At 45.2% G+C, this 20474-nt stretch overlaps 1 protein-coding gene across 1 annotated transcript in view; it reads left to right on the top strand.

Annotated features, from left to right (window-relative positions):
- The window catches only part of Papss2 (3'-phosphoadenosine 5'-phosphosulfate synthase 2), a 119231-nt gene that overhangs the window by 28720 nt on the left and 70037 nt on the right, over positions 1–20474 (top strand). Inside the window, exons 2-8 of the mRNA XM_055614168.1 lie at positions 5142–5256; positions 8568–8803; positions 9729–9867; positions 10402–10520; positions 10754–10867; positions 12957–13068; positions 17064–17078. Of these exons, the coding sequence (XP_055470143.1) occupies positions 5142–5256; positions 8568–8803; positions 9729–9867; positions 10402–10520; positions 10754–10867; positions 12957–13068; positions 17064–17078 (850 nt within the window). The remainder of the gene's footprint in view (positions 1–5141; positions 5257–8567; positions 8804–9728; positions 9868–10401; positions 10521–10753; positions 10868–12956; positions 13069–17063; positions 17079–20474) is intronic.

Genomic DNA, 20474 nt, shown 5'->3' with positions numbered 1-20474 from the left:
GCCACATGGAGACTGAGCTGCCAATCGGCTACATCTGAGCAGGGGGTCTAGGTCCTCTCCATGCATGGTTCTGGGTTGGTGCATCAGTCTCTGCAGGACCCCCTCAGATTCTTTAGCTTTGTTGGTCTCCTTGTGGGGCTCCTGTTCCCTCCACGTCCCTCTAATCCCAACCCCCTCTCCTTCCATTAAGACTCCCTGCGCTCTGCCCAATACACGAACTATTTTAAAAATTGGTATGGCAAGGCACACCTTTAATCCGAGCGCTCAAGAAGCAGAGGCAGGCAGATCTCTGTGAGTTCCAGGACAGGCTGGTCTATAGTAGGCCAAGTTCCAGGACAGCCAGGGCTGTTACACAGAGAAACCCTATCTCGAAAAATAAAAATTAGTGACCCCTCTTCACTTAAAACTTCCCTGCTCCCCCAATAACTATGAGGTTGGAGTCAAATGCTGACTGTGCAGGGGGGAATAACTGCACCAAAGGAAACGGCCTTTGTGCTCAGCTGCTGCCAGACTCTCCTATGTAGTTAGCATGCCTTGTGGGGAGTTTGCAGGGCAAACACAGCAGACACATACGCAGATGGAGAAGGCGAACGGCTTACAAAGGAGAATTTGAGGAAGAGAGGTTCCCATCTGTGGTAGCTTTTCAAAGCTGCTAGGCCTTTGTTCGGGACATTCCTTTTTTTTTTTTTTTTCTCCAAAGGAAGTAATTAAAGACTAGATAACAGTAGCCAGCATGGTTAAGTAAAATACTTAGAAAAGCTGTGCAGTCCATCGCATTTCACTAGCTTGTGAGAGGGACTTGGCGTGCAGGGAATCGGCTCCTCGGGTATCGGGGTTATCTGTGGGTTTGCTTAGCAACTGCTTTGGGTTGGCAATTGTTCAGTTGGCTGTAATTTACCTCAGAACTAGCGGTTGCCTGCATATCTGGAATCCTTGAGAGCATCTTGTTTTCTCATTGCAAAATCTTTATATCAAAGAAAAACATATTGCTTCCAAATGTAGTGCAGGAAAACCAGAATACAGAAATAAGATGGAAAACAAAGTACCTAAAATTTCCTGAATCTCAAAATGATGACTATTACTGTTTCTGTTGTTGATTTTCCAGACTTCTTGTTCTCTGTAGCCTTCTGCATATAAACCATATAAACACCTATGTTTAAAATGTGAGTTTAATGGGGCTGGGGAGATGTTTGTGGCTTCTAATCTGATGATTTTGAATAGCGCTGCTGGGAGTAGTTTTGAAGAAGAGTTGCGTTTCCCGTGTCATGATTGCAGGGATTCTTTTAAAGCCAGAGTGTAACACAGAAGAGAGTCAGAGCGATGCTTCCATGTTCTTAAGAAAATTTGCATAGTTTTACTTCCTCCCATGGAGCTACTTGCCAGCGAGAGCTACAAAAGCGTGGTGAAACATCTGTGGGGGTCAAGTTCAAAAGCCAGTGGGTTGTTCTAGGGACCCTATGGGTTTGTTTGCACTGTGTAGGGTGAGCTACGGTGAAGAGAAAAACTCAACTGAACTTGCTACTTATTAACTCTTTTGCTGTCCTCACAAGCACCTTTTCTTTTTCCTCAAAAGGAAACTTAGCGGGTCATGCAGTTACTGGATTCCTCCTTCCTTCCGGCCTCTCCCCTTTTGTGACACTCCTCACTATGACTCACTTGGCTCTGGGACTGCCCCAGCCTACTGTGAACATGCAGAAGTCTTTCTCCCAGGCTATTCTCCTCAGACACAAATGTCAAGGCTGAGGCTCTCTGCCATGGTACAAACACAGTAGATAAGTAACTATAACGAATACCACCTCGGAGCAGTTTTGGCCGGCAGATTGTTGAACTGGTTTTAAATGAAAAACTTTTGGGGATGGCATCAGTATCATGTCAAAGTACCCACAGAAGATTAACAGAACCTGAGTTCATTCCAGATTTCTGCCCAGATGCAGAGAAAAAAAATAGCCCAAAAGAGACAGAGTAAACTCATGCACTCAGTTGGCTAGGACACTGTGGTCTGGTGCCCTGTGGCTAGCAGCTAAGTTCTTTTTCATAAACACATCAGCATTGAGCAAGGCGGTGCCTCTGTCTGAAATTTTACATGCTTTGTGTCTCCTTGACTTTCATGCATCTAGTAAATCTAACTCACCATGAGACACACACCCTGAGTATGCCTTCAATGAGGAAAGACCCACCAAGCCTTTATCAGCACAGAAACACTGATGTCACCCCACAGGCAGCTGCTGTTCCAGTGTGGCCGATCTGCCTCCCCTGTTTTGGGACTTCACATAAATGGAATCAGTGGTTTTCTGTAAGACTTCGTGGAGTTGACAGAGGCCTTCCATTCATTCCATCCATGTTGTACACCTCAGCCATCCATTCTGAGTTGTGTTCCACTTTGTAACCCTTCTACTGTTTGAGCTGGGTTTTTATCAGGGGTGTGTTTCTCTCTCTCTCTTTTTTTTTAATTGATGACAACTATTTCAAGTGTACTCTTCTCAGAGGAGTAAAAGAGGAGTAGAGATACTTCCTTTTTTTCCCCCCTCTTCTTCCTACTCAAAATGATGCCAAGGATTCTGCTGGATTAATACCCAGGATTCTTATCACAGAGTAGGAGCTGAATAAACACTCACTGAACGAATCAAGGAAAGAACTAATGAACCGCCTTCTAGTCTTGATAATCTAGACGTGGCCATCTTGGCTTGATGACCTAGCAAAGACGGAACGAGATGTGAATGCTCTCCTTGAATTATAAAGTGACTGGTGTACCCTCTAGTTCAACCCTCGTCTAGCTCATAGTGTGCTGGGACCAGAGCCATCACTTGTCTTCACTTGTAGCCATTACTTGCAGCATCAGAAATATTCTCTTTTGAAGACACAGGTAGCTAACATGGCTGACATCCCCTCTTACCCTGGGTCGTGGTGTCTGCAGCCTCTTGTGCTGGGGTCGACAGTGAATACTGGCCAGCAGCACAGCATTTGGGTGGCTTTTTGTCATTGACAGAACATATTTGCTTCATTATCCATGTCAACCTCTCTCTACCTGTCGCCTCCTTTGGCTTTTTAACTTCTAAGGGAGATACAGAAAAGAGCTCTGCACATAAATGTTGCCTCCAAGCAGCCCAGACTTTTCTAGGATCCTCGAGGACTCATGCTTTCTTCACTCTGGTGGGTCTAAGAGTGTGTGAAGCGCATGGAGGGGCCAGAAGGGTGGCTCGGTGGAATAAAGTGTTTGGCATGAAAACCTGAGGAACAGAGTTTGGGTCCCAGCACCAACATGAAAAACTGGGTACCCCTTGCCCAAGCTCAGGAAACACTGCAGAAGAGGAAGCAGGAAGGATGGAAGGCTGGAAGATTGGGAGGTAGAAAGCTGTCTTTTAGACATGGGGATAGCACTCATGAACCCGTGACAGCTCTGATTACCCACACTACATCAAGGCAGCCAATATGGGGGTGCGGAGGGAGGGTGGGAGGGCTCACACGGCCCCACCCCTAACTGCAGAGCCATTGGCTATGGACAGCTGCTAAGGGAGAAGAATCTTTCACCTTTGGGGATGTGGATACTTGTCTGTGGATGACCCCAGACCCATGTACATGAGGGCAGCACTATGTGAATGGAGTGGGTTATTAAAAAAAAAAAAGAGGACATGAGTCGGGAGGTGGGTGTGTTGGGAGTGGATCGAGGGGGTTTGGAGGAGGGAAATGTGGATGGGTATGATACTTAATTGCATACACGAGTGACATTCTCAAAGAGTATTTAAATAAAATAAAAAGCTGGGCGTAACAGTACATACATGTAATCTCAGGGCTAGGGAGACTAAGACAAGAGAATTCTGGATCCTGAGCTCCAGGTTCAGTGGAAGAGCTTATCTCAGAAATAAACAGAAAGTGATGGAGGAAGACACCCAGCATTGATCTCCGTCCTTTACCCATGCACAGCCCCCAACACACACACAAAGAAAGAGACAGAGATTTACAGTTTGGAAATTACTGTATCGTAGACATACATGAGTAGTCCCAAATCTGTTAATCTGCCAGATTATGTTTATAAAAGTTCACCCCAAACTGTTTGCTGGCTCATTTTACCTTTCTTTGATTATCCATCAGACATCTCACCTTCTGGCCTGACAGTCTGTGTGACCTGGCTAGGCTGATGTTATAATAACACAGATGCAGATGTGTGAGGTGTGAGATGGCCTCCATGCCTTGTAACTGGTACATTTTCATTTCTGCTGGCATTTTGGAAGGTGACAATGTTCACACGTTGACCTTGGGGAAGTAGAAAAAAAAAAACCCACAAAATTTAGTTCCTTTGAGACAGCGGCCAATGTGCTTTAAGACTAACCTCTTACTGCTCACCAAGCTAATTTGCTTTCTTCTCTTTTTGAGACATTTCATACTATAGCATAGGATGATCTGAAAGTCATTATGCAGCCCAGGCAGGCCTCAAATTCCAGGCAGCCCTTCTGCCTCAGCCGCCCAAGTACAGGGATAACAGGTGTGAGCCGCCACAGCTGGCTTTGTCTTTAGTAAGCCTTTACCGTGCCACCCGGCTCCATAGGGACAGGGTAGGTCACAGCCCTACTAGAATTTCCCCCCACCCCATGCTGCTGGAGTATTTGGTTGTTCCGTGTTTAATCCTACAGGAGGTGGGAGAACAAGCATTTACAGAAACAGACATTTCCCTCTCCCCCTCCCCATAAGGGGTTCCCAACTTTAACTGCCATGGAATCCGAGCTAAGACAACATCCAAATAGTCTTAATTTGAATAGTCTGAAAGGAGTGTGGGGGTTGTTCTAAAGGCAGGGTTTGTCTCTAAACTAGTAAAATTAATAACTGCTGCTCCATTTTCCAGAAAAGGAGATGCAGTTGAGGAGACCAAAGCCATAATTCTACTAGTTGTATATCATGAGTCAATATCTCAAAATTAATTGTTTTGTGGAAACAAAAATTCTCCTGGTTTACATGTAGGTAACTAAATGGGATGAAGGAGGCTCAAACCCGGGAAGATGAGGGCGGGACCTTTTCAAATACGTTTCATAGAAACTGTTGTATACTGCAACTCTGCAATTTCAAGTTAAAATGAGTGTAAATGTTCTGTGTAAAGCATACACATTTTCTTAATCAAATATTATGTGTGATCTTATCTTGTTTTGTAGGACCAGCAAAAATCCACCAATGTGGTCTACCAGGCCCATCATGTAAGCAGAAATAAGAGAGGACAGGTGGTCGGAACCAGGGGAGGATTCCGAGGATGTACCGTGTGGCTAACAGGTATGAGCGCACACATATGCACACACACACATGCACACACACACACACATATTTTTCAAGGAACTTTTTTTTTAAATCAGAAATTGACGTGTGACATGATTTTAAGGAGCGCAGTGTGACATATGACACCTAGAGGTGTTTATTGGAACCTTGGAGGAAGTGGAACTGAGAGCTGTGCAGACACAGGGCTGTTGGCCATCACCCTATCCATGAGAACTGACACGCTGCGAGAGATCACTAATTATCAGTTACCGTTCTATGGCAGCACAAGATGAGATAATCGGATTGCGACACCTTCTTTCAGCTCCTCATGTTCACCCTTGAATGAATTTCCTGCCACGACAACTGTGCTTTTCCTAATCTGACACTGAGTGTTTGGCAGTCTGTCAGGTTATGGATGTTTAAGGCCTGTTTCCTGATGCTTTGGTGTTCTGGGGGCCTATTTCATTGAGGAACTTAAGAATCTGTGAGAATGACTACTGGAACGCTCATCTTGGCAAAGGGTTGTCCGTTGCCTGTAGGAACAACTTGGTACCATGGAGATGACCCGGTGAATGTCCCCTTTCTTATCCTTTTTGAACCACGGGTTCCAAAGCTAGAGTTTAGCAATGAATTTGCCAGTTAGGCCTTAAGAACCCTGATAAACCAGCTCTGGGCTCTTACCTGACGTAGAGAGTTGATACAGTCAGGACATAGAACAGGAAACTCTTTTGTAGATAGGACTTTCCTAAAAAGGGAGGAGCCCAGAAACAAAAGCATGTTGATTTGGGCCGTGGGAGGCATGTGTGCTATTTTCTGCTCACACAGGAAAAGGTCTAATCGGAGAGCATCTGGGAAGAACGTGGCGCTGGAGGACCTGCCTCCAATGTTTCCTGGTTGTTTTCTGTTTGTTGTTATTGTCCACTTGGACTGTTTTTGGTTTCTGAGACACGGTCTGGCTTGTGAGACAAGCCCAGGCTGGCCCAGAATGCACAAGGTCTGCCCAGGCTGGCCCAGAATACACAACCCCCCTGCTTTAACCTTTCAGTGCTGGGATCCTAGGGCTGAGATACACACCCAGGTTTGTTTTGTTTTTATTTTGTTTTCTTTTTCTTTTTCTTCTTCTTCTTCTTCTTCTTCTTCTTCTTCTTCTTCTTCTTCTTCTTCTTCTTCTTCTTCTTCTTCTTCTATTCTTGAATTTTGTTCTGGCACCTGTGGTTTCCTGGTTTCGTTCACAGCTGGGATTTGCATCAAAACAAGGTCATTAGTCAGACAATGGACATGGAAGTCTACATGCCAAGATGATGAGCCCCAAGTGCCACTAGGATAGGCTTGGGTGTTGTTATGCCTGCTGTGGTCCCCTAGCTCCCTCTGTGAGGCGCTGTTTGTAGCAGCAGACACCTGTATTCCCACAGCTTCTGCTTGCTTTCCCCAGCTGTTTACTAGGGAAGTTCACTTTTGTGTTGAGGCAGACACATAAAGTTCATATTCCCTAATGTGCACACTCTTTTAAAAAGGAAAAGAAAAACTGGCAGGTCTGAGATGGGGGAAACGCGAAGGGTTTATTTCCTCTGACCTTTCCTCCTTTCACCTTTCCGGACTTTTTATTTTTGTCTCTGTGCCTCAGAGGTTCGACATCAGCCACGCAGACCGAAAGGAACCAATTATTCCAGAGGCTCAGATTTGAGAACCCAGTCCACCCACATCAGCCGTGTGGCTTCACACAAGTCACTTAGCCTCTCTGAATCCCAATATCATTGCTTATAAAGTGCTAAGGCGGATTAGAACCTGCCTCATGGGCGCCGTAGGTGGAGCTAAGTGAAATAAGGCATCAAGGCGCTCAGCCCAAAGTCTGTCCCCTGCCGCCCGCACAAATACAGTGCTACTTCAGCATATCCCAGGCTGGGCTACATGCTGACCAGGAGTGAGGCGAGGCCTTTGTTCTCCAACAGGCAAATAGAAGAAAATTAATTTCATTATGCAGATGCAAGAGAACATATAGAGAGTCAGGGTTCCTATTTTCCATCACCTACAAGCTGACATAAATTTTAAGAAGACTCTAAAACTGAGATCTATTCAAAAGAAATTGTGGGGATTCGGTAAAGATTCCTAGAACCTTCCACAGCCATGTTTTCAAGCTCCCCCTGTCAGAGTTAAGAGCATGGCTTTAAAATGAGACTGTAAACCTGGGGACTATTCATTTACACTTGCAGATTTCCTTCCTTCCCTCTTCATGGTTCCTTGCCCCTGAGCTTTGTTCCAGCTTTGTTCCATTTTCTACACACACACACACACACACACACACACACACACACACACACACATACATGAGCACACTAGCGCGTAAGAACACACACTTATCTTCTCTGTGTTTTTATTGGTTTCTTGCCTTTTTTTTTCCCCCTTTCTTTCTTTCTCTCCCAGTTTTCCCATTTCCATGTTGAGTTCTGTGAGGCATCAGCCTTGCATCTTGGAATATTCTTCAGGCTCAGATATTTAGGACAAGTGAATTGCGACAGTACAAACTTTCTGGGGTAGGTCAGCCCTTAGATAATTTGTTCTTCTCTCTCTGTGTGTGTCTCTCTCTCCTCTCATGTTTTCCTTACCTAGAGAATTATATCATGACCTAATCATGCTTATGGAATGATAAGTGTTGCGTCTTGACTCCATTTTTATGTACAAACACGAACTGTCTTTCGGTCAGTGTGCCCATGCACCTGAGAGCTCAGAAACGCCTCAGCCGATGTGTCTGATGCCTGGTGGCTGTTCAGCGGAGTCCACAGGGAGGTGGGCTAGTCTTCTGGGTGCCGGTCCCCCTGTCCTCTAAGTGCTACCAGAAGAGGCAAGGCTGATGTCACTGCAGCTTTGATTTCTCAAGAGTAGCCAGCACCTCAATTTTCACCAACACCTTTCTAATCTTTAAAATGTTAGCAGGCAAAACAGCACAAAACAGTCCATGACCACAGGTCTCCCTATTTACAAACCCAGTTGCTCCAAAAAACTTCCAAAATATAAAATAAATGCAAGTACTAAGATTTTGTACTCTTTCTGGATTTTAACAGTATTTTTTTTAAGGCTGGAGTGTTATCATAAGAGTCTATGTATGTTGTGTATTATATGTTTTTCACATATAAAAAAACAGGTTACCTCGTGGTTTTTCATCCTTTGAGAGACTTTGGTTTAATTGGGATAAGGCTTTCCTGGAGCAGAGGCTAGCCCTGAACTCCCATTTCTCTTCTCTTGACCTCACCAGCACTAGGATTATAGGCCTGCGCCACCATTCCCAAGTTGGTCACTTTCCATCTTAAGTCTGTCCTTCCTATTCTCAACAGGTCTCTCTGGTGCTGGAAAAACAACCATAAGTTTTGCTTTGGAGGAGTACCTTGTATCTCACGCCATCCCTTGTTACTCCCTGGATGGGGACAATGTCCGTCATGGCCTTAACAAGAACCTGGGATTCTCTTCTGGGGACCGGGAAGAGAACATCCGCCGGATCGCTGAGGTGGCCAAGCTCTTTGCTGACGCTGGCCTGGTCTGCATTACCAGCTTCATTTCTCCATTTGCAAAGGTAAAAAAATTGGCCTCCCTCGGCTGTGGCCCTCAGCCAGCGGAACTAGGGGAGACCGGAGGGCCACCAGCCTTCCACTTCCCCACCCATTGCCCCTCTCCTCACGGGTCCCTTCATTCCCTTCATTTGCTGTTGGTTATGTAAAGACGATTGCCTCATTGCCAGAAGCCAGTAACCCAATTGACACGAAGCCTTTATGGATGACCAGGAACATGTGGTCAGAGGTGAAAGAGTTGAGCAAGAACTCCACAGCCCGTATTTCAGTCTTTGGAACAAGATGTTTAGCTGGCCCAAACAGAGCAGCCCAGCGCTGGCTTCTGTGGGCTTAGCGGGGACAGCACTGACCCGGGTGCCCCAAACTTCTAAAGCAGAAAAGTTTCTAGCAAACCTTTTCCATGCTAAGAGCACAGCATTGCTAAGGGGCCTGTGTCCCGTAGCTGGCTCTGGAAGTTCATCAGACAGTGTGCTTATCAGAGTGACATTTCTGGGCTTTCTGAAAGGACTCTGCCGGGCTACATACCTCATGTTACTGGAAGGTTATCAAGTCCAAGAGTACACTGTGTTTTGCCATGAAAAAAAAATATCTCATTGGGAATATTTGTCCTCATCCATTTTCTCTTCTAACAAAATGCCAGACCTGATGATTTATAAAGATTAGAGGTTTATTTGGCTCATGTTGTTGGAGGCTTTGGGACCGAAGGGCGTAGTGTCATCTGGTGAGAGCCTCATACAGGATTTTATTTAAAAAAAAAAAAAAAAAAAGAGCAAGTGTCAGGCTCACTGGGCCCACTCCTCCACCCCACCCACATCCCCCAGGCTTGGCCATGAACTTGTGGATCCTTGAATCTCTTGACCCTTGGCTTCTGCTTCCCTAAGTGCTGGGTTTATGGGTTCTGTTTATCCGTTTAAACACACTGTTTTCCAGGATCGTGAAAATGCCCGAAAAATCCACGAATTAGCAGGACTCCCGTTCTTTGAGATCTTTGTGGATGCGCCTTTGAACATCTGTGAAAGCCGAGATGTAAAGGGGCTCTACAAGCGGGCACGAGCAGGAGAGATTAAAGGTATAGGGCGCAGCCAGCAGCACCTTTGACAGTCGCTGGCCCTGCCAGTCTTCCGATTCTGCTTTCGGAAATCTGCTTTCGGAAATGCTACGTGCTCTGTGTCCCAGTTGCAGAAAGCACACGCTTAAGAAAGCGCAGAGAGTTCAGGGTGGACAAGGGCTTGCTTCGGGGTTTGTCTCTGAAGAACCGTCTCCTCAGGCAGGAGGAATGACATTTCAAGACAGTCACATACAACTGAGACTGGATTTAGAAACGGGTCTCATTGAACTTCTTCCTGGCTTTCCTTTTGAATTCTAATCAGTGGTAGAAGGCTTGGCTTTTTGCCAGACATCATCACTAACTTGAGGTTTTCCATATTGAAAATACGGCTGTGTCTTCCTGACGTACAGCAAGAGGCTCAGGAACGGCAGTTAGAGCTTTTCAGTCGTAAAATCGCATTTTCAGCTTAACACGTGGTACAGTGTGTCTTCTGCCTTACTGACTGACAACATTCTTCCACGGGCGCAGAGATGATTCAGATCTTATGCCCTGCAGGGTTTACAGGCATCGACTCTGATTATGAGAAACCCGAAACTCCAGAGTGCGTGCTCAAGACCAACTTGTCCTCAGTAAGCGACTGTGTGCAGCAGGTGGTGGAGCTTCTGCAAGAGCAGGTAGGACGGTGGTTCTCGCTCCTGCATGCAGTGTGTGTGTGTGTGTGTGTGTGTGTGTGTGTGTGTGTGTGTGTGCGCGCGCACGCGAGTGTGCATGCCTGTGAGTGAGTGCGCGTGCGTGTGTGTGTGTGTGTGTGTGTGTGTGTGTTGAAGGATAACCCGAGTTTCTTTGCTAAAATTCCCCCTTCACCGTTCTTCATTTGCAACTATTGCCAACTCCAATTTCATTGCAGAACATTGTACCCCACGCCACCGTCAAGGGCATCCACGAACTCTTTGTGCCAGAAAACAAAATTGATCAAGTCCGAGCTGAGGCTGACTCTCTCCCGTCACTATTAATAACCAAGGTAAGAGTACAGACTGGCTGACTTGGCTTTCGTATCTAACATTATAAACTGCTACACGATTTCGTCTTTAAAGCCATCTTTATTTTCTGTGTGTTTCTCCCCACTGCCCCCAACCCTTGTGTGTGTGTGTGTGTGTGTATGTGTGTGTGATAGACTACATGAGTGGAGTCAGAGGACAACATTTGGAGTCAGTTTTGTTCTTCTTTCCATTGTGTTCAGGAATCAAACCCAAGTTATCAGTTAGCAGGCTTGGTGGCAAGCACTTTTACCCACTGAGCCATCTTGCAGGCCCTACAATTCCTGTGAACGTAAGAAATATCGGGTAAAAGTGAATCTACAGAGACGTTTCCCCACCTCCTCACCTCCTCTCTGAGCAAACTTCTCACAAAGGCCAGGTAGAGATGCCTACTGAAAAAAACAGCAACCATATTTGCATAGGACAATTTGCATAGCTCCCCAACGCCTTCATTTATGCTGAAATAGAGGCACCATGCCAGGAATGGTTTGTTAACAATGGTTGAGAAAGTTTGTCCAGAATGCGAACACTTCTTGGCGATTGAGAAGGAATGGGGGTTAGGAGGGTGACAGAACAGATGTCCCTGATCTAAAACAATGAGGGCTTTTCTGCTGAGTATCTGCTGGTTCTGTTGATATGTGCAAGTCCACGAAACCCCAGAAAGTGGTGCTGATCCTGGCTGGATGCCACTCTAAACCCAAAGTTATTACCATAAAGAGACTGCTCCTGTGCCTAGAACTGATTGCCGCCTCTGCAAAATGACAGCCACCACAGGCAAGAATAAAATAACCAACAGGACAAAGATAAGTCTTCTGGGAAAGTTTATAACCATAATCAGCTCTCACCCCTCAAGGGATTTTGTGCATATCCTCTTGGATAAAGCTGTCATCAGCAAATATGTCCCGAGAGACCCAGATCTGAAGTGCAAAGCCATATGGGAGACCACAATCAAGTGTGAAGACTGCAAGATCCAAGATAAGCAAGAAAAAGTGGTTCTTCCAGAAGCTTCCTGGGCAGATTGCACCCTTCCAGCGTCAGGGAGAGTCCAACCTGAGGAAAGAGGGAGACAGCTTCTGTTGGTTGATTTCATTAGCTGGGAGATATGAGATGCAACTCCAGCTACTGACCTCATTGTAGCATTTTCATGGGTCAGTCTCACCTAAGCATCAAGTTGCTCAAGTCTCTCTTGCTATCTTTTTTATTGTTCATTAGAAATCTGGAGATTTTATGAGATGGGCCATCACAAAGGATTTATGAGCAGAGCCCCCTGATTCTGTGAAATGAACTCAAGCACCCCAGTACTCAGGGCAGACAAGTGAGCACATCAAAGCAATGAGGTGTGAGAGTTCCAACAACAATGTGGTCTAAAGCATAGAGAACTTCAGAACCCAATAACCGGTTCTTTCATGGATTGGTACACAGGGACCACAGGAGAGGTTTCAGAGCAGTGACCTGTGTGCCGGGTTTTAAAAGATCAACAGAGCTTCTCAGGTGGTCAAGAAGACAGGAGACAGCCCTTATCCTCCTATCAGCTGAAAGTGCCTGTGTATTTCGACCACACATTGCCTTATAGTGTTGGCAAATCGGTCCCAACTAGGGAGGGAAAGGAGATGACCTTTCCCCCATGGGTCCCAGGAGCCAGGGTTTAAAGGGTTTCCATGCTGTGATGATAACACTGGCCTCTATCTTAGAGTCAATGGCTTGCTCAATTCAGTCAAATGACCAGTACCAGTTCGTGCATCTAATGAAAAAGCACAAGAAAACCAACATTTGAGGGTGGGGGCGCAGTGGATTTTTAATTCTGTTGTCGATTATGGGAACAGTTACAGCTGAAAGTATTTAAGCAATCCCAATTTGGAATCATGTGATCATGATTTTATAGGAAAGTTCTAGACTTATACAGAGCTGGCCCTTGAATGAGAAGTCCATAGAGTACTTGGCAACATGTAAAACATAAAAGTTTTTCTCTCATCCTCCTGCCAGCTGAATAAGGGAGGTGGAGATGTACCCGGGGACCCGAGGCCTGAAAAAGAGAGGTGATGGACACATTCCCTTGTTTTCTGTGTCTTCCAGCTGGACCTTCAGTGGGTGCAGGTTCTGAGTGAAGGCTGGGCCACGCCCCTCAAAGGTTTCATGCGGGAGAAGGAGTACTTGCAGACGCTACATTTCGACACTCTGCTGGATGGTATGTTTTGTATTGTCTCTTACTGCTTATCATTAAAGGAAAGAGTGCTTCTCTCAGAAGTCTGCACATACACAGGACTGCTAACCTTGTTTGAAGATCCTGTTGTGAGAATATTTACATTGTTCAGTGTGTCCCTTCTACTGGGTCTGTTTTCCATTTTTAGGATTTCTGTTTTTCATCCTCAAAGGATTTATTATTTAAAACCAAGCTTCTGAGAAATGAAGGCTTTACTTGTACATGAAGCCAAAAAACAGTAACAGCTCTGAGCCTCCACGTCCTTTGCTGGGTCCGTATTCGGAGGCGCCCTTTGGGAGCATCCGGGAATCACAGTTTGCTGGTTTGTGCACAGTACTGCATTCCTTGACGGCTGCTGAAGTGTCAGCGCTTGAGCCCTCCCCTGACATACATGAAGATGGCTCCATCTTCTAAACCCCAACAAGGGAATGTGATAGTAACTTTCACAGGCCAATGGCTTTGGAAAAAAAGACTGATCTGGCCCAGGTCAGAAGCAAGTGCCAAATTATTCAGAAAAATTCCAGGCCACTCTCTAAGTATGTCCTTCCCGGAATCCTCTAAGGGCCCTAGACATGGGTTCTCTATTTCAAGAGCATGGGGAAAGAGCTGCTAAGTGGGAAAGACATACTGCAGAATCACACTGAACGTATAGTCCTGGGCAAGGCTTCAGGCCTAGTAGGAGGTGTTTAGAAAGATACTCCCGGGCCTGTGCTGCTGCCTAGGGAATGGCCTAGAAGTAGAATGCTAAGACAGACCAGCACTCACCTTAATTCCTCTGCTGTAACTGAGCACGCCCCACAACCCGAAGCCTTTGTTTCTCAGATTAAGTAGCATTCCAAACCCACACATTGTTTAAGTCTAGCTTGCAGCAACAGACACTGTTTCTTTTGATTTTTATAAAACCCACAGAAATGATCCCCTTCTCAGATGAGGAAAATGAGCCCAGGATAAATGACTTGCTTATTCGTGAGGCCCCAAGACCAGAGTCAAGACTCCTATCTGATACCCCTTCTATACCAGGCTACTCTCCCGATGTCCTTTGCAACGGACTGTAGGTGGCCATGATGCCTAAACAAGGAAATAAGGCATTCATCTTGACAACTTAATTTTGACACATGGTAAACACAGTTGCATCAAGGACACGTTGGACTCAGCAGCCAGCCATATCAGAGAGGTTGACTGTGAGTGAGCATCCAGGCTGCAGGCGTGGCCACCGGACAGGGGAACCACACTGAAGAGGAGGATTCATTCCAAAGAGTGCATTGTACAGGACTTGCTTCATAAAGAAAAATGCCCGAGTGGCAGCCAGGGTTCCTGGGGGCAGTGCCAGTGGAGGTAGAGGGTCCTCAGCCCGAGATCCAGGACTGTAGGGCAGGGAAGCAAAGTCATCTTACGTCTTGTGTTTTGAGAAAGGGGCAAAAGGAAAGGTTCCTGGGTTTAGTTTGCAGCTTTTGCTAGATCCATCAAGGACTCTGACTCCAGAAGAGTAAGCATTCCAGATATAGCCAATCCTTCTAGATGATTTAGGCAATAGCTCTCTGCTTTCTCTCTTATCATTTCCATTTCATTTCTTTACCATTTCCCGTAAAGGCCCCAACTTGATCCTATTACTACTCGAGTCCACTAGCTCCAAGCCCCTACCTGTTTGTACATCCTCAGTTCTTTGCAAAACTTAAACCCAAGTGTTTGTAGGAACCCATGGGGTGTGTTTCCTGTGTCCCCCACATTAAGTCCAAAACTACATGCTACTTGCTGTGTGGATCTCTGCATTCAACAGACACCAAAGTTCCCAGCACCAGTCTCTGGGTAGGAAACTCTTCAGTACCTTTGGGTTAGATGAGGACTCCCTAGAGGTTGATTCTGCCTTGTGTAAATACTCTCGTAATCTACACAGATTGCTTTATCCCAAGGCTCCAGTGTTAAACTGTGTTCAAGGTTGGATGCTTGTTTAGTTCCCATAAACCCATGTAGGATATTTCTGAGAATTTCTATGAGACTCTATTTATTCTTACCAGAATTCTCTGTTGTCTGAGACTCTATGAGTCCACTGGGCACACTACACAGACCAGGATTCAAAGATCTACATGGCTCCCAAAACCTCCTCAGCTCTTATGTAAACTAACTGATAAATAGTAGCACACGGAATTCAGCAGTTAGGAGCACTGACTGCTCTTCCAGAGGACCCATTTCCTAGCACCTACCTGGCAGCTTAAAACCATCTTCAACTCCAGTTCCAGGGAACCTGACACCCTTCTTCTGGCCTTCATGGGCACAGCACATGGGCACAGCCCATGTGGTGCACATGCCTGCAAGGAAAACACTCATACACAGGAACCAAAAAGTTAAATTAAAAAAAATAGAGGGCACAGGCCTGTAATTCAAGCTATTTTGGAGGATGAAACAGGAAGATCACAAGTTCAAAGACTGTCTAGACAAGTTAGTGAGATCCTCAAATAAAGAGGGGTGGGGAGGGCAGGGCCAGGGACATGGGGCTCTGTGGTAGTGCACCTACCTAGCATGGGTGAGGCCCTGAGTTCAATGTCCAGATATCATGGCTATCTCTCAGTTAGTTAGTTATCTCTCTCTAGTTAGTTTGGCCTAACTAGACGTAGGATGTAATCGTGGGTGAGGGTGTGAGCTGGGCAGCCAAACTGGCTGCAGTGATTAGCTGTGAACCTACCAAACTGCTTCATCTCACCGGGCTTAGGTGGTTCACCTGTATGATGGAGATGATGATGACAGTGCTTGCCTCCCTGGGAAAATGAACATGTAAGAAAAAACAGCCGGTCCAGCCGTGAAGTTCAATACATGTTAGCTAGGAACAAAACCAGCCCCTGCTACAGACAGTTTTAAGAGGGCTTAGAAACTGGAAATGGCTTATCTGGAGTCAAATCAGCTCACATCAGCCAAGATAAGGTCATTAGCTAGCAACAGCTCTTTCATAGAGAGACTGCTTCATGTGAGACGGTTCATGAAGGCTGCAGTCACTGACGCTGAAACGTTTGCACTGTGCTGCATCTACACAGCCGCACAGCCACACCTTTCCGCCGTCAGACTGTCAATCTTTTGGTTGCTTAGGATCTGCAAGTAACAGACTTCATTCTCGCCCTGTCTCCTGCAAAGCTTTTTGTTAGTTTGTTAATTTTCTTAAAAGTTCCCATTTTACCCTGACTCTAAAAATATAATTTGGTTTAGTACAAAACCAAAACAAAATAACTCCCCAAAGCGATTACTCATTACTATTTTCACATCCTTGTCGTCTGTCGCTTTATCTCTCACTGGAAATGTCATTTCAGGGCTGCCACAGACCCTCCTGGCCTAAATGTCACATATGAGGCGAGGTGGAATGAAGACAACTCCATTATTCTTCATCAGCTAACCTTCCAAGACAGGGACGAGGGTCCCCACATATACCTGCAGGGCTTCCTAAGCACCCACGACCGACCGCAGTTTAGTGTAGGTTACCCCGTTTAGTGTGCATGAGGAGGTTTAGCTCTCGTGAGGCAGTGAGTGTTAGAAAGGGCGGGGATCCCACCTGAAGCTGGCATTCGAATTTAGGTTCTGGTCATTCAGCACTTGTACTTATTTTCCTGGGTACACACGGTCAGGGCCTCCAGACATTGGGGCTTCTACAACCTAGGGCTTTTTTGTGTCTACACCGATTCCCAGCGTCCGGCTTGGAAGCCATTTGGCAGGCTTGCTGAAATTAAAAGAGTGACTAACGCGTTATAATTATCTCAAACGGATAATCCTTTGAACAATGTTTTTAGAGCGGACTGAGTAATATTCCACAAAAAAATGGTATTATCATATATTTGGTGCCATGTGTTTATTTAAAAAAATAGCATAAGAAGAGCTGAAAATATTTTCATGTTGTCTATGCAAAGTGTCATAATAGGAACTTGTCCCTCGGCATGGTTACGTCAAGATTCTCATGGTAGAGAGCTGAAAGCATGTTTCTTGTGTTTGCATTTCTCTAGGCATGGCCCACCATGGTATGTACTTCACTTTCCAAGTAGTCAAATTTCTGTAATTAGATATGTTACTTAATTTTTAAGAAATTATTAGAATATAATTTTTTTAAATCTAAATTAACAAGTTGGAATTGGTCAGTTCATAATCCAACCAGTTATAGCAAAACTACACCATCTGTTTATTCAAACACAAACAACAGGAAATTTCCTGATCAGGTGAAACTATTGTTTGTTGTGTTGAACTTGGCTGACATAAGCAAACTTGTTTCTAAATTATCATTGCATGTTTTGTTCCCAAATTCTTTTAATGATTTCTGGTCTCCTTATCATTTCAGAAGTTTGAAAAATTAAAATATTCCGTCACACTTACAAAACCTTTTTAAGTCAGTGAAGAAATTCATTTTATACTCAATTTAAAGGAAACGTATCTGGTTGGACTGTGTATGATCATTCCCTGTTTGTTTGCAGTGTATGATTATGCATGGACTTAATTGCAAGCTATCATAATTGATAGCCACAGAAGTGAAAAGAAATATACTTTTACCTGGACCGTAAATTTCACCATTGAACAAGAATGAAGTAAAATCCCCAAAACATCATTTATTTCAGAGATTATTTTTATCATTTTTTTCTTTTAAAAAGTCAAATTATGCAATAAAGGTTAATTTTATCCTTTGGAAAGAATAAGCAGATCTACTATGCTAAAGAGAAAATGCTTGGTAATTGTTTAAAGCAAAAGAAAAATTATTCTATTAGACAGGAAATTATCTGTTGGATTTTTCCTATGTTTAAAAACAACAATAGTCTTCCAAATTCAGATAAAGAATAATGAAATAACCAAGGCAGCTCTCAACAGAGCTGAAGCACTAGAAAGGAAAGGCCAAAGGCTCAGGGAATGTTTGAAGCCACAGATGATGCTCAGCACAGCTCAACTGTTGTCTATGTTTATGTATCCAAAAACTAGAGGGGCTGGAGAGGTGGCTTAACATTGAAGAGGACTCATTGTTCTCCCAGAGGACCAGGTCCCAGCAGCCACATGGGAGCTAACAACCAAGTACTAACTCCAGCTTCAGAGAACCTGACTCCCTCATCTGGCCTCCTTGGGCACTGCTCATACATCGAATACAGACACACATGCAGGCAAAGCACCCATACACATAAAATATATATATATATATATATATATATATTTTTTTTTAAAGTAGAGAAGAGGCTGTAGACATGAGTGAGTGGTTAGGAGCATGTTCTGCTCTTGCAGAGGGTAGGAGCTGGGGTCCGGAACCTGTGATGGGCAGCTCACAGCCGACACTCGCACTCACCCTACACAGATACACGTACTTTAAAAATACATCTCTTAAGACAAAGTAGAGGAAAGGCTGGGACTGTAATTAGGGTGGAGCCCTTGTCTCCCGTGCACGAAGCCCTGAGTTCAATCCCCGCCACCGCCAAAAGCAAACGAGCAAAGCGCCAAGAGTAAGGAAGGATGCTGGGGAACCCTTGAGCATGGCCACGTCGGCGCATTTGCAATCCCAGACACGTGGGCACAGTTGTGCCCTGCCATGGGGGACCACAGGCTGAGTCTTTATCCCGACCAGTATGATCAGGAGAGTTGGTGTTCCCTGAGCTGTCTCTGCAGCTGGAAAACGAAGCGTCCTCGGGATGCTGCAGGCAGGGCCAGGCTTCTTGACACTCCCTTTGACCTTTGCTCCAGTTTCGCCAAGGCTCTGAAAGCTGAACCGAGCTTACGGCCTCTGTCTCAGTAAGCAGCCCACGGAGAGCATGTCTGAATGTGTGGCTCTCTGCTCCCGCCCCCTTTCCTGGCGAATCTAGCTTCAGCACAGGCTTCTACAAATGCCCTACTTCACCGGCACGTGCTGTCCAGGAACCTGAGGAGGTGCCCAGTGCCGCCTCGTTTTGCATGAACTCCCCGCTTTGAGTTTGCTGTCCTCTGCTAAGGGGCTGGCTCTCCGCCTTCTCGTGAACTTTGAAATAGTTACTTTGACAAGACCTTCCTGCGTGGTATCTGATTTGCAATCTGAAAAGGCGTCCACTGTATACTGCAGGCTGTTATGGCCGACTGGATAACTTTATTGCTGGCAGTGGCTGCTTATAGCTGTGATGTTCTTCCAGGTCTTACTAACTTGAGAGAGCTGAAGCAGACCAAGCCGCATGACTGTAACTGGGTTTCATAGCCACAAGGCGGTTTTATGTCCCACAGGAAAACAGCACAGATCTTTACCTGTCAGAGGCATTCTAATGTATTTGCCATTTTAGGACTTCACTAACATATTTTCTTACGCCCACAAATAAAGCAAGAGGATTCTCTGCCCCTGGGGGGTTTCCTCTTTGGTTTTCCTCTCACTCTCTTCCAACCCATGACCTCACTCTGAGTCTCTCACACTGCACATTAAACTAAGGCCCTAATTTTTAATGTAAGTATATCTGAGAAAGGCAGACTAGTTAGAGCTTTGAGCACGCTTACCAAAAAAAAGAAAGAAAGAAAAGAAAAAGAAAGAGGTCATAGTCTCATAATTTTTCACATTATCTAGCATCATTAAGAAATGAGAGCCAGTTTTTATACTTGTAAGCTTCAAACTAGAAAGCAACCACATCTTTTTAACGTTTTTAATTAAATTTTTATACTTTTATATTAATTATAGTTTATTCACTTTGTATCCCAGCTGTAGCCCTCTCCCTCATTCCCTCCCTATCCCATCCTCCTTCCCTCATCTCCTCCCATACCCCTCTTCAAGTCCACTGATAGGGAAGGTCCTCCTCCCTTTCCATCTGACCCTAGTCTATCAGGTCTCATCAGGACTGGCTGCAACGTCCTCCTCTGTGGCCTGGCAAGGCTGCTCCTCCCTCAGGGGGGTAGTCTTTTTAACTATTTTATCTAAATTCTTCAAAATGTTCATAGTTATTTTGGGAGAGTGGATGGAGTTTGAGATAGTCTCAAATAGCCCAGGCTGGCTTCAAACTCACTGTTATAGTCTAGGATGCCCTGAAGGCCTGAGCATCCTGACTCTAGTCCCACATGCTGGGATTACAGTCATGGTTATGGCACCTGGATGCTGTTGCTATGAAGACAACAGCAAACCCTTAACTGGGCCTGGTGGTACAGGCCCAGTACTTGGGAAGATCTATCAGCAGATCAAGGTCATCCTATCATGTTAGTTCTAGGTCAACCTGGGCTACAAGAGACTCTGTCTCAAAAACAAAAGAAACAAAAACAAACCCTGTGGTTTTTAGAAGATTCTTATTCACTCACAAAACACATAAGAACTGTTGGAAATGTACCTCAGTGCTACCCTGCTTGCCTAATATGTAAAAGGCATCGTGTTAAATCTACAGCTTCACCAAAACAAATACACGCCACATACACACACACACACACACACACACACACACACACACACA

The sequence above is a fragment of the Psammomys obesus genome, unplaced genomic scaffold (genome assembly GCF_907164565.1).
Source record: "Psammomys obesus unplaced genomic scaffold, mPsaObe1.curated_primary_1811, whole genome shotgun sequence".
NCBI classification, from domain to species: domain Eukaryota; kingdom Metazoa; phylum Chordata; class Mammalia; order Rodentia; family Muridae; genus Psammomys; species Psammomys obesus.
This window is presented reverse-complemented; position numbering and strand designations above follow the sequence as displayed.